The sequence below is a fragment of the Nilaparvata lugens genome, chromosome 1 (assembly GCF_014356525.2).
Source record: "Nilaparvata lugens isolate BPH chromosome 1, ASM1435652v1, whole genome shotgun sequence".
Classification (NCBI taxonomy): Eukaryota; Metazoa; Arthropoda; class Insecta; order Hemiptera; family Delphacidae; genus Nilaparvata; species Nilaparvata lugens.
In genome coordinates, this window is record NC_052504.1 from 73092843 (window position 1) to 73108169 (window position 15327).

A 15327-nucleotide genomic window follows, 5' to 3' on the forward strand; every position below is an offset into this window, starting at 1 on the left:
AATACACCATCCAGCTTCAATTTAGTAGAGATTTGTAGGAGGTCTCATTGAGTTAGTTTGAGCTCGAGTGAGTCGATTGAGTGTTTCAAATGTTCTAGAATGAACTGAATGAAATTAAAGTTATAGAAGTTGAATTATCATTTCTACATTATTTTTTAACTAAATAATAATTATTTGGTAACTTTAAAACAGACTAACAGTCTGCCATCTCTTGACAGATGCCTCAGCCTAAGAAAATTGATAACGTTGCATAGCTAGGCTCAGTCACCTTGTCAGTTGAGTTGAAAGCTAGTTAATTTAGGTAACAAAAAGAAACGAATAGATAGGTATGCATTGAGTTCAACTAGGAGAACTAACATTCAAAACCAATTAGTGATCTATTTACCTGAAAGATCCAATCCTTCACACAATACATGCACAAATTGAGTGTCAAGTCTGGGAGAAACACAAACAATTATTATTCTATCCAAAAAATTAGAATGGAATGTAGAAGAAATAGGAGAACAAAAATAGAATGGATCGGAAAAAATACAGAGTGGAAGGGAAGGAAGAATATAGTAGTAATTTTATTACCTTTTCGAGATCGATGCGATGGTGGGTGAGGTCACCGGTTTTGAACTGCGCTGACAGCTGACCGAGAGGGAATGTGATGTGACCGATCACCTGCCTCCTCTTGCCTCGTCCGGTGTCAATCACGCTCATCTTCAGTATGTGGTCTTCCAGCTCTTTCGGGTTCACCTGGACATTACGTAACCTTATGAACATACCTTGCGAATACTTAAAATAGCCTATATGCTTCATATCAAAATAATTTTTATTAAAATTCCTTATAATATTACAAATAAATATTGTGAATGTGAATTCCACTACTAGAAACATTATGGCAGGTTGGAGAGGCAATGGATTGATGACATTGTTAAAGAGTGGAATCAGATTATATCCATTATTAGTGCGATGTTCCTAATCCAGAGAGTACCGCTGGAGGTGAAGCCAGAAACTTTATGAGTTTTGTTGAGTTGGGGGGAAAGGAGAATAATCAAAGTATTGCTTACAAATTCGGTAAAGCAAATTCATTTTCATGCTTTTACTGAATCTTTGAATGTCAAATTTTTCACAGAAATGAACCTTTACACAGTTCTCTGTGACCTATAAAAACAAAAGAACCAACGGGTATGCGGATATATATGCAGCATTTCGGTTGTTGTAAAATATCTTATTGAGTTTCCATATTGTTGAAAATGCAACCAATAAAAAATTACGACTCGATTTGAAATGTAATATTGACTTATTTATAATTTGATTTCTTAGAGAGAGAGGATATTAAAAGTACCGTAATAAATTTTGATTTTTGAGGATGAAAGATTTCTTGTTAAAATTACTGTTTTTCAAAGACCTATGTATTTTAAAGTGAATCAACGCACTAAGAACTTTCCTAATTTTTACTTCAGTTCTAAATGGAACTGTTAACTCTCTTAAAATTACATGCCTTTCCGAAAAATTCAAATTCCAGTGCAGAGACTCTTTCAACTACTGGACCCGATTCTTCCACTACTGGATACCTACTCGCTCTATCTCCACTTGGACCAGATCTCCCACTACCAGTTCTTCCTCAATCTTCGTCTTATTCACCATTAGGATTATTCATCACCGGAACTCCACACATCTACATCTTATTGTGTTTAGTGAACTTTGTTTTGAACTAGTGCTTTAAATAGTGAAGGGAGCCAAACTGTCAAGGCATGCTGAATGCACTCGAATCAAGAGACTTTTTCATTTAGGTTAAGTTTTATCAGTTTCATCCCCATTTTCCCCGTCATGTGTTGTTCTGAGGTCGGTTCACGATTGGTCTGCTGCTTCCATGATGCCTCTCACTGACACGTCAGCTCGCTCGCCCTCAAGTAGGTATGATTATTTCAATAATAGTAATAATGATGCAGGTATGTTTCTAGCAAATAAGCTCCACTCTTTCAAAAAACTTTTCAAGGCTGCTCACCTTAACGTACAATCCCTCAGTTGCCACATTGATGAACTCAGAGCAATCTTCCGTTTTAAGGACTTCAATATAATCGGAATTTCCGAATCATTTTTGAAGCCTAGTATTTCATCAAATTTTGTTGCATTGCCTGGATATAATCTTTTCCGGAATGATAGATTAAATAAAGCTTGTGGGGGTGTAGCAATTTATGTGAAAGAAGGTATCAAAACAAAAGTTTTAATCACATCTAAACAAGAGTATTGTTCCAGACCAGAGTTTATGCTACTTGAATTATCCTTATCTAGTACTGATAAATTACTCGTTGGTATCTGTTATCGCCCACCAAAAATAGGTCATTTCACAGATTTCGAAAGCGCCTTGCTTTCTCTTATGCCTTGCTATAACCGTATACTAGTTATGGGGGATATGAACACCGACTTGAACATGACAAATCGTAACTTTGACTACTTTCAACTGACTACAATTTTCCAATGCCTAAACATGACTATTTTACCTCTCGATCCAACTCATCATACTAATGAATCAGACACCCTCATTGACCTTCTCATTGTTAGTGATCCCAATGAGGTTGTTCAAGCAGGCCAAATCTCAGTCCCAGCTATTTCTAGACATGATTTGATCTACTGTGTACTTTCCCATAAGATACCCAAGCCAGAACAGAAAATTATCACTTATAGAGACTTCAAAAACTTTGATGAAGCCGCCTTCCTGACTGATGTGGCTCAGACTCCATGGCATCAAATTGAAGCATTACCCTCAGTTGATGACATGGTCAAGACTTTCGAGAATTGGACTTTGACTTTGTATGACAAACATGCACCTTATGTGACAAGGAGGATTAATAGAAAACGACGAGTACCGTGGATGACTGAAGACATACTTAAGATGATGGGACGTAGAGACAAAGCACATAGAAAATTTAAAAAGACATTTGACTTGGACAGTTTGATAGAGTATAGGAGCCTTAGAAATAGGGTTAAACAGGAATTACGGAACTCAAAGATTAGGTACTTGAATTCGTTTATGACAAACAATAGACAAGACTCTAAATCACTTTGGCAGGGAATAAAAGAATTCGGGCTTGGCAAAGAGAAATCGAATCCACAAATTGACTTACCATTGAATAATATAAATGACCATTTCGTTTCACACTCTAACCAACGCGACGAAGTTGTCATTGCTAATCACATTGATGATCTTGAAGAGCAGGTTACAAACTTAGATTTACCAATCACTGATCAATTTCATTTCCATCCAATCTCAGAAGAAGACACTTTCAGAGCAATTCAACGTATTCATAGTAATGCTATGGGTGTAGACAAAATTCCTATTAAATTTATCAAGAAGATGTTATTTGCTGTTTTACCAACCATTACATACATTTTCAACAAGTCACTTGAAGAAGGCATTTTCCCTGAAAACTGGAAGTTTGCTCTGGTTCGCCCTCTAAATAAAGTTCCATCACCCAATAAAGTTGAGGATTTTAGACCAATCAGTATTTTACCTGCATTGTCCAAAGTGCTAGAAAGACTCATTCATGCTCAAGTTGTAAAATTTCTAGACAACAATAGTAAGCTTCATAACTTTCAATCAGGCTTTAGAAAATTCCATTCAACTGAGACAGCTCTGCTTCCTGTCACTGATGATATAAGGTTAGCTATGGACCAAAGAAAATGCACCATCCTCACCCTATTTGATTTTTCTAAAGCATTCGATACTGTTGATCATACAGTCCTTCTGAATAAGTTGGCTATTCTTGGTTTCAGTCACAACTCGTTAGTTTGGTTTAAATCCTATCTATTAGGTAGGAAACAATGTGTATCTGTCGGTGACAAAAAGTCAACTTGGAAAAACGTTATGCATGGAGTACCACAAGGTTCAATTTTAGGCCCTCTCCTCTTCACTTTGTATGCTAATGACCTTTCTTCCATTATCAAATTCTCCAGTTTCCATACTTATGCAGACGACCTTCAAATCTATTTAAGCTGTCCCATAACAAAAATTAATGAAACAGTTGGAATAATGAATCAGGATATCAATTCGATAGTGGAATGGACAAAGAAAAATGGCCTTAAGCTTAATCCCATCAAAACACAACCCATTATAATTGGATATTCTCGTCTTATAAACATATTGACCTTGAATCGATTCACAAAATTAGTGTAGACGGTAATGACATTCCTTACTGTAGCTCAGTTAAAAATTTAGGCATTATTATGAATAATACTCTTGACTGGTCAGAACAAGTGAACAAAACTTGTAAAAAGGTATTCTCAGCCATGCATGCATTGAAGAAAATGCACGATATCCTCCCTAGAAACATTAAATTATTATTGGTTCAATCTCTCATCTTCCCACATTTAATGTATTGTAATTCTGTTCTTAACGATATGCAAGTCACTCTGAATGATAAACTACAGCGTTGCCAAAATTATTGTCTACGTTTCGTCTACTCTCTCCAATGCCATGATCATATCACCCCAGCCCACATTGCTAGTTCAACATTAAAGCTTCCCGATCAGAGGCTTTTTCGAATAGTCAAGCTTGTTAGAGATATCTTGATATACGGTAATCCGAACTATTTTAAAGATGATTTCAAATTTGTCTCTGAAGGTAGGAGGATAGATGCTTCACATACTAGAACCGGAGAAAGTACTTTAAGGATACCCAATCATCGAACTACTATTTTCACAAAATCCTTCTTAGTCAGTGCCTGTCGTGCATGGAATGCACTTCCTGTTTCTATCAGGTCCATCGAGAGCCGAGCGAGCTTCATCCTAACTTTAAAAAACATCTTTTGGAACAAATGACTGAAACTGTCCGGCCCTAGAACGATCACATGACATCCATCCCCCACCCATCCCACAAATACAAACCTTTAAACCATGTTATAGAACGAATTGTATATATATATATATATATATATATATATATATATATTATATAAACTCATGTTATTTCAATTATCCACTGCATAATGCTGTATATTACTGAAAGTTGATAACCCTGATCTACTTTCAGCCTACTTCATTTTATTAATCAATTATTTGATCTTATCTACCTATATATTATTTTACTCTATCAATTTTCTGTTTTTTTTTCTCTTTAATATTCATATTGATTAAAACTTTTACAATATTTCCATTAATAAATAAATCCTTAGTTTAAATAACGAAATTAACGTTTTGGTAGAGAGTTAGTGGGGAGGATATTTTTAATATTCTTTCCGAAGAATGGACATTGATATGTCCAAAGCTCCGCCAATTTATGTAGATGCATAACAATATGATATTATCTATAGTTATTATATTACAAACTGCTTTTTCATATCATATACATTCTTTCTAGAAAAATTTCAACTTGAGAGCACAGAGAAACTAGAGTAAAGACAGACAAAGGTCACTTCAAGGGAATAAACTTTATATATGATTCCAGCAATGACCAGTGCTCTACAGGACATGTCCACTGCCGAGAAACTGGAATTTCAATTACTCACCAAAGACAGGAAGTACGGATGACATGTGAAACGGAAACACATAAGGAGAGAGGGAGAATGAGCAGGGCGACTGGAAAATGGAGAGAAACAGACATTCACAAAGGAACTACAAGATAAATGAAGGTGACGGGGAAATGGGGTCAAAAAGGAACGAATTGATGGCTAAGTAGGAAAGTGACAATCAAAGATAGAATTGAGAAGGACAATGGAACTCATCAAGAACAAAGCAACATCGTATTAGTATCTCGAATACGTTCAATACAAAAGGACCGATACAAGATTCAGGGGATAGTTTGCAATGAGGTTGCAATAAGTTTGTCGTAATGGCATGGGTGGAAAACAGGTTATGAACTAGAATCATACTTTTTTGAGATGACTGAGATAAGTTTTCCATTCAGTCAAATGCAATTGTTAAAATATTAATTATAGGCCTAATGATCGTGTACTATTGGAGGATTATGTCTCCTAAAACGTTATTCTAGACATTCTAGAGCATAGAAAATAGATTTGCCTCAAGCTAATAGAACTTGATTATTGAAAGTACTTTCTCCTACTTTGATGGATGGGGAGTATGAACCAAGATATTCGTTCAATACTATTTTTAAATGCTTCTTGTATAGTGGGCCTTCATTTGAATTCTATTATTGATAACATCAAATTGAATATGATTGGGGTAGTCTTTCCCTTTTCTCAATTATCTATCAACAACTCAAACAATCTTGCTCTACTGATAACTTATCAGGGTTATTATTGGTAGTAGTAATTTTCATTTAATGGGAAAGTCGAGAAGAAAGAAATTGAATATTGCAATTATTAGAGTGAAAAAACAATATTACTGTCATCGTGATAAGAAATTTCGATATAATTCACGATAACTTCAAACTCTCAAATAATATCAAAGAAATCCTGTATGGAATCTTCTATAAATAATAGTGAAATATAGTGCAGCCTATCTCACAGGGAGCACTTAGAAAACATACAAGTTCTTAAAGACTAAAGAAGCACTCCAAATTTCAATATAAAGCGAACAAAAAAGTACACCACACTTGATATTCAATTGATAACAAACAAAATACATGAATACCTGAGGAATAAATTGCTATGAATTAGTACTACATACACATAGAGCGTTTCGCATTCCATTTTCAACGAGCGACTACAATCGGTATTCAATCGATCATGTATGTGTCAAACCTTTGAATCGTCATTGCATCTCTTTATACGACTCAAAATCATCCTTGCTTTCTCTGCCCTTTGCTCACTATCTTTCTCGCTGCCTTTCTCTCACACTGTCACTCTCTCCCTTTACTATTCGTTCTCTTCTCCAACCTTCCTCTCCATCAATCTTTATCTCACACTCTTTCTCTCAATCTATAACACCCTCACTAGCTCTCGCCTCTCTCTCTTGCTATCTCTTTTCCCTCCTCTAATACGCATTCGGAAAGAGGGCATTTCATGCATTCATTCATGAGACTGTTTCTCTATTATCCTAATGAAAAGCGGGCATGCTATTACCATATGAGTACTCGTATATGTGCCTGTGATCGGCAAATAGTTCGCACATCACGTGCTTGTGGTAAGTTTACTTTTACCACTCACACTTTCCGTTACATGATGATGGATTCATTGTGATGTCAAGTGATGAAAACGAAGCTTGGAATTTGCCAGTTGATCGATTTGATTGGACAAATAACTATTTCCTCCCACTTGCAAAATAATAGAATAACTCATTGAAAATCAATTGGCTACTGTAATAACTATTAAAATAATTGTTAGATGTGTGCAGAGTTTGAGGATTTATGGCTCACACAACGCCACGGACATAAAATGTTTGAAGGATTGTAACCCAATGGTTGTGAAGCGAAATTTTCCCGTAGGAAATATCGTTATTCGTTGAATATGCCTCGGATTGCAACCTCATCTAGAGATATTCTAGTGGTATCAAACAAATAATTCTACCTCGAGGAGAAAAAAAGTTACATCCTTCATGTTCTCAAAATACCATCTCTTGGAATTAGGTTTGGTAGTAGTTGGAGCGGAATGAAGTGTGGCCTTATTTCATTCTTTGAATCAATTCACTAAAATTGAACATTTCTAAATAGAAAAAAATGATGAGAAAAGTAGCTAAGAAACCAAAAAGAATGAACAAAATTGAAAGTCAGTAATTTTTGGCAGTATTGTCTAAATCATTATGAAGTGATGTTCATATATTCATACTTCAAATTTTACATTTTCCTTACGAGATTCGAATGAACTATAACTATATTTTACTAAAATGTAAGAAAGAAGTATGAGTGCTAATATTCTTGGAATATGAATGTGTGTGATAAATTTACTCTAAAATCCAAAAATATTTTTACTAAGCAGTGAAAATTGTGTCAGAAGCAATGATGATAGGGAAACTCTAAATAATATCTTATTCAAACAAAAATAATGAACTTTCCGACTCTAAACAAGAATATTTTAAAATTGATTCTTTCACAGTGAGAGTAACCACATGAGGTATGAAGTTGTAATAGCTAGAAAATCTTAGAAATTCCATGTACTGTATCATTTTCATATACGACTAGTTATATTGAAGTCTAGAAAGCTTCCTATTCATATTTACAAGTTCCCTCCACCACAATGAAATAGTTTTATCGTCCATTTTTTTTAGGATATTAGGCTACTGTTTATGCATTTACTTTGGAATTTATGAATCTATTTTCATTCATTCGGCCACTGAGAGGAGTAAAAGTTTACTCCTACCCAACCAAAGAAGCGTAGAATAATGTGTCTGACTTCATCAACTTCCGTACTAAATAATTGCTTGTCTAGCAGCATCTGAAGAAAACTGAATGATTAATGATTCCACTTTCCGTTTCCATCATTCCGGTAAACGCTTTGCTTTCTTCTGCTCAAATAATGCGATGATTGAAAAAAGTGACTCCATCATTTCTAGTTTCTTCCATAATCTCCTCCAGCTATTACAATAAGCTCAGTAACTGAGCTACATTCTTTCAACAACTGAATGTTCCACTAATTGCAGTGAGACAGAGATATTTATTTAAATTCATCTATCCATTCACAAGAATTGCAGAACAAAGATGAAACTCCTATTACTCGGCAACTGAGCATAATTGGGATTATAATATTTTCCAGCAGTAAATGTAAAACAAAAAATACACATAGAAAGATTTACAATAATGTTGAGATTGTTGAAATAACAATCATTCACAATAGGGTAATTTTGAACTTGAACGACTTTGAATTGGTATTGGAAATAAAAAAGTAATTGAAAGCCATTTGAAGACTTGAATGAATAATAATTGTAAAACTTTAACAGTGAAATGGAATAATGAATTTCAAGTGGGCACACAACGTATGCGTTATTGTTATGACATGACCGGAATGCTATGGATTTTTGTTCTTGTTTTTTTGCTACAAAAATATGATAACTATATTTATTCAACTATCCTAGGCCCGATTTCACCAAAGCAAAAACCCTAGTATGAGTGTATTAGCAACAGTTGCTTCTAAACCAACAAGAAAATCATATTACAAAACCTACTTGAAATCATTGGACTGGAACAAACTGCCGCTCAAACCTAGTTTTCGTTTTAATTAAATTGGGCTCTAGTAGGCCTACAGCAGAGGAATGTCGGCCGGTTTATCGATTAAAAACCCAGAGGTCATGGGTTTGAGCAAATTTCATAAGGTGATTTTTCTCGGGCCATTCCCGAGTTTCAAATAGACAGGTTGGTCCTTTCTGCCAGAAAAAATTCACGTCAAAGGCCCTAGAATTAATTAGGCACGAAAATAAGAACTCTGACACCAGATCTGAACTAACCAGGTTAAATCATATTACTATTATAGTGAGGTTATAATGACAGTATTTGATCAACTTTGGTTTTGCTATCCTTGTCTATCATTCGACAAAGCCGGTGGTACTATCCTTTTCTAGGTCCACAACGATGCCAATTATGTTTTTGACAGTGTAGAAATATAATTAATCAATGCAGAGAATCGGCATTGCTATTCTCCTATCTTTATCTACTGCCATTATAACGTGGACCTCATTATAGTTCAGAAGTGAGCTACAGAACTCATCTAGAGGACTTGAATTAGAGCAAATATTCAAATTTCGCGCATCGAATACATGTTGAGTTTTAGTTTACATTCAAACGAGATCCTTTGTAGATGAATTACCCCATCCACCTTTGATTCTATTCCTCATTCTTCTAGTCTATATGGTAGTGATATAATAGTACCATATATTACCAATTGTAAAAGCACAGGAGTTTAAATACTCGTATTGCTTTAAAAGTTCGGGCATGGAAGATATTGAAGGTCACAAGAATTCTTCACGGAAATAAAAAGAAACATCATATATCCATCAAACATACATATCCATAATTTAGAACATAATACATTGGATTGACTTATCCACAGCCTACTATAGATAGAAGGCCGGAACATGCTCAATATGGCAATGTGTGGTTCAGGCCGACTTTTCTTTATTTGATATGCATAGATTCATTATACCATGAGAAAAATTACATTTTGTAGAATCATTTGTATATTGTATCATAGAGAAACGATAGCATAAGTAGATATGCCATGGTATAGGGCGTTTATGTCGCAACTTTTACCGTTATCCCAAGCCTATAGTTCACATAGTTCTTTCCTATGCAGCTGTGTGACGCTGGTAGTCTCTCAAATTGTTCAGTTCATACACTATCACCCCAACAAAACAGTAAAAATTGACAATAATCGACAGTAATCGGCTTGAGATAACAGTAAAAGTTGCGACATAAATTCCCTATACCATGGGATATCTTCTTATGCTATTGTTTCTCTATGATTGTATATTGTGAAATCATTTGCATTTGTTAGTAGGGATAGTAAGTATTTGATTTATGTCAATAATGTGATTATAAACCCACAGAGATATGTAGAGATAGATTAAACTATTGCTATTGGATATCAATTCTGTGTTTTTTGTATACTATTATGCCTAGATATAAAATTGAATTAATGAACAAAGTTGAATGAATTATCATTATTCCAGCAATTTATTCATTCAATAACCTATTAATTCATTATTAATATGAATTATCACTTCTCTTTATGAGGCTACTTTGAAGTTATTAAAACATGATATAAATCTTCAATACCGTACTCTTTGTATTTTTTTCTTCTAAAACACGACTAGTTCCAACTCATCTAAAGCCATTTTTCCTAGATGAAAAAAGATGAGTTGAAACAAGTCTTGTTTGAAAAGGAAAAATAATAATAAAGGGTAGGGTACTTAATGATGTGTTTTAATATAAATTGATGGATATTATTACGAACAAAAACTAAATGGTGGTAGAATATATTCCCTTTGATATATATTATTGAACTATCGATTATCATTACGGTGTATAGTTAGTTATAGTATAGATGCACAAAAAGCGAATGCATTTAATTCAGAAGTTTCTTAAAAAGAAGACAATATTCGACTTTCATTTTTTTATTTTACATTTAGAAGGTACTATTCAATACTTTCATCTATTAATGAAATACATTTGATCGTTAAAACTGCTCGTAGGAAATACAGACACAGAAAGTAAGTACAGTGAAATATATTGCCAAGCTAGGCATTATACCTGAAACTCCTAGAGCTAAAGTTAAAATTAGTCTATCAGTTAATATTATATATTTTTTACTATCATTGAATTGAATTTCTCAGTATTGGTATTTGATAAAGGGCGTAAAGCTGGTAGTTAATCGGGAGTCTACCCAAGTGAATTCACTTTTCTCGGCCTGAAGCTGAGCTTGACTGTGACGTTGCCAAGTTGGTAAAGGCTCCAGCCTTTATCTAAAGTAAGCCATGCTTATTCACAAAAAATCTGCCTTCAACTTACCTGAAAAACAAATATTTCATCATAGAATGGGTTGCACGTTTTCTTCTTCTGGCGCGACTGCTGATAACGTCGTCCATTTGGCATCAAACATAATCTGTAGACAAAAACGTAAAATGTGGAACATTAATTAAAAGTTTTTCTGTTTACTCGTATCTTGAAAAGAACAACTGTCTCTCACTTCAAGTGGCATACAAAAAAATGTTGAATATGAATATTCAAAATAAGCTTGATGAGTTCTTTGAAGAGCTTGATAACTTCAAGTTCGCTTCGAAATTAATTTCATGAATGAACGATACCATTCCCGGCTGGTATATGATAAACATATATATATATATATATATACAGGGTGTTTCAGAAGTAGTGTCGAGAATTTTAGGGTATTGTACCTGGATGCTAGGAGACTACAAATGTCATATTTGAAGTGTCCAAAACTCAGCGGTTATCCTTATAGCTGCCATTTTGTTTTTTTCACTTAAAAATTTTTATCTCAAGAACGAAATGTTGTATTGATCTGAAATTTGGCATGAATATTTATGCTATAAAGACTCAACTATAAAAAATAAAAAAAAAATTTTCGTTGAAATTTTTCAAAATGGCGGCCATTTTAAATTTTTGATGGCGAATATCTCGAAAACCGTCCATTTTACAGAAAATTTACAAGAGACAAAAAAGTTAGCAAATTTTTTCACGATTCCAATGATACCTAATTTATTAAGATTGGTCGAAGAATAACAGAGAAATTAATTTTTTTCGTACTGCATGCATGACCACTTTTCACCATTTAAAGATCAATATTAATTTTTTTTATAATTTCATGAAAACCGTTCTTATTACAGAAATATACAAGAATAACTTTCCTCCAAATTTTATTTTACATTGAAAAATATTAATTTCACTCAAATCGGTTCACTGATACTAATGCAGCAATTGCTCAAAATGCCGTCCTTCAACTTGATTACACAGTCTGCACCTTTCAATCATGGACCGTCGAACTGCTATAAAAGCATTTTCATCATCTTGAATGGCACCTGCTGCAGCAACCACTCTTGCCACAAGGTCTTCTTCGTTTTCTACTGGCGTGCTGTCTTTCATATGGCCCCAGAAAAAAAAATCTAAAGGGTTGAGGTCAGGTGAACGTGCGGGCCACGGTACTGGTCCACCCCGCCCAATCCACCGCTGACGATAGGTCATGTTCAGAAAGTCCGTAACAACATTTCCGAAATGAGCAGGGGCACCATCATGTTGAAACCAAATATTATATCTGTTTGCAAGAGGCACATCTTCCAAAAGTTCTGGTAGTATGTCTCTTAAAAAAGTAATGTACGTGGGAGAATTCAGACGATTAGGAAGAATGTATGGTCCAATCACGCGATTACCTAAGATACCCGTCCAAACATTCAGCGAAAATCTATGCTGATAGCCACGCACTTTGACCTCATGAGGATTGTCTAAGGCTCAGACGTGACTGTTGCGAGAGTTGAAGATTCCTTCTCTTGTAAAGCTGGACTCATCGGTAAATAACACATTTTCTAGAAAATTTGGTTGGATAATGTCTTGCTGAAGAAACCAACGGGCACAGTTCACTCTTGGCTCATAGTCGCGTTCAACCAATGAGTGAACTTTTTGAAAGCGGAAGGGGTGAAGTCTTTCCTTGTTTAGTACACGCCACACAGAAGAAGCACTTGAATTGATTTGCTTTGCAACTGCTCTCGTACTCGTTCTAGGATTGAAATCGAATTTCTGCAATACTTCCTCTTCAAAAGCAACATTTCGAACTGCTCGAGGCCTACCAGCAATTACCCTGTTCCGTTCAAATGAACCAACTTCTCTCAGCCGATTGTGAGTTCTTGTGAACACCTTGTCGGAAGGGAGACGGCGGTTTGGAAATGCAGCTGCATACATTCTTCTTGCTTCGGTCGCATTGCCAAGAGCTGCTCCATACATGAAGTGAATATCGGTGTACTCCAGCGAACTAAATTCCATTACAATAATTAAATATTTGTGTAGAAGCAACGTAAGAAAATATTGAAACTGGAAATTTAAGATAGAAATAAGACCTAGGAAACGTGAGACTAAGAAATAGGAAGCACTACATCTGGTTCTTTACTTTTAATGAAACAACAATACTTTTACAAGACAAACATTATCATCTGAAAACCATTGTAAAATCATCTGTTTGCCCATATGGAGCCATACCGAGTTTCAAAGCTTCATCTTAAATACATCTGGAATTAAAAAATTAATATTGATCTTGAAATGGTGAAAAGTGTAAAAAATGCAGTACGAAAAAACTTAATTTCTCTGTTATTCTTCGACCAATCTTAATAAATTAGGTATCATTGGAATTGTGAAAAAATTTGCTAACTTTTTTGTCTCTTGTAAATTTTCTGTAAAATGGACGGTTTTCGAGATATTCGCCATCAAAAATTTAAAATGGCCGCCATTTTGGAAAATTTCAACGAAATTTTTTTTTTTATTTTTTATAGTTGAGTCTTTAAAGCATAAATATTCATGCCAAATTTCAGATCAATACAACATTTCGTTCTTGAGATAAAAATTTTTAAGTGAAAAAAACAAAATGGCAGCTATAAGGATAACCGCTGAGTTTTGGACACTTCAAATATGACATTTGTAGTCTCCTAGCATCCAGGTACAATACCCTAAAATTCTCGACACTACTTCTGAAACACCCTATATATATATATATATATAATATATATATATATATATTATATATATATATATATATATATATATATATATATATATAGGGTGATTCATAATTATGGTAAAATAATTAAATACGTGACAGTAGAGGTAAAAATAAGAAAAAAAGTTCCTATAAACATATATCCATAAACGCTTCATTAGCGAGATATACAGAGTGAAAGATTTCGCCCGGAATTCAGTTCCTCTGGTGAAGTATACCGATGCTGAATTGTTTGGGGACTAGTGTTTAAATAACTTATGCTGGATTCATATGGAAAAATATCTGAAAAATTGAATAAAACTAGTCTGGAATCTGTAGTGTGAGTTGTTTTTGAGAAAAAAGTTGAAATATGCAAAAAATCTAAGTAGAAAAACACAGACTTCTACGTTTGATGCCCAATAACTTTCTTTAATGACCAGTAAACAAATAATTTTTCGCAATAAAAATTGTAGAGAATTTAATTCTGAAAGAATGATGTAAGCTGTGTGAACTAAATTTGAATAAAAGTTGGATAAAATGTATTCTTATGTAGTACATTAAACCACAAAATTTGCTGTTTTATGAGGAGAGAACTAATAACTCATAGGTTGTAGCTGATTGCAAATAGAACATTTGATTTTAAGAACAGCTGTTCCAGAGCAGCTGATTTATTTTGTTTTAAATAAAAAAATATTTGAAAGAAATTATCAGCTGAAAATTATTTTCAGAAATATTTTAGCTCACTGTTAAACAAAAAAACAAACTGTAAGTTAGGCCTACTGTAGCCGCGCTGTGTTTTTTGTTTAACCTATTAACCAGTTATTTGTAACCATTTCACTTTGCTTCTGTATTAAGTGTTAACTTTTTAAAAAATGGCAGGTAATTTTTGACATTATTCATACTCCGAATTAGCTGACATGCATTTAATGTATGGAATGGGACACTACTGTAATAGTACTAAAGCAAGACGTTTGTATCAAGAGAACTTTCCTAACCGAGTATGTCCAAGTTCAAGGTTTTTTGCCACTATTCACCAACGTCTGTCTGAGACAGATTCTTTGATATCCAAAGAGCACATTTATGCAGGCAGACCCCGATCTACTAAGACTGTTGAGTTAGAAGAACAAGTTCTTAATGAAATTTATGAACATCCCGAGAAGAAACAAGAGAATTGTCAGTGCAGTTTAATGTCAATCAATCTATTATTTGGAGGATTCTAAAAGAGCAACAATTACATCCATACCACCTCCAGAAAGTT

General features: G+C 34.2%; 1 protein-coding gene across 1 annotated transcript in view; it reads right to left on the bottom strand.

Moving 5' to 3' along the window:
• The window catches only part of LOC111054090 (synaptotagmin-15), a 138529-nt gene that overhangs the window by 23695 nt on the left and 99507 nt on the right, over positions 1-15327 (bottom strand). Inside the window, exons 6-7 of the mRNA XM_039442532.1 lie at positions 11381-11474; positions 574-738 (exon numbers count right to left, since the gene is read on the bottom strand). Of these exons, the coding sequence (XP_039298466.1) occupies positions 574-738; positions 11381-11474 (259 nt within the window). The remainder of the gene's footprint in view (positions 1-573; positions 739-11380; positions 11475-15327) is intronic.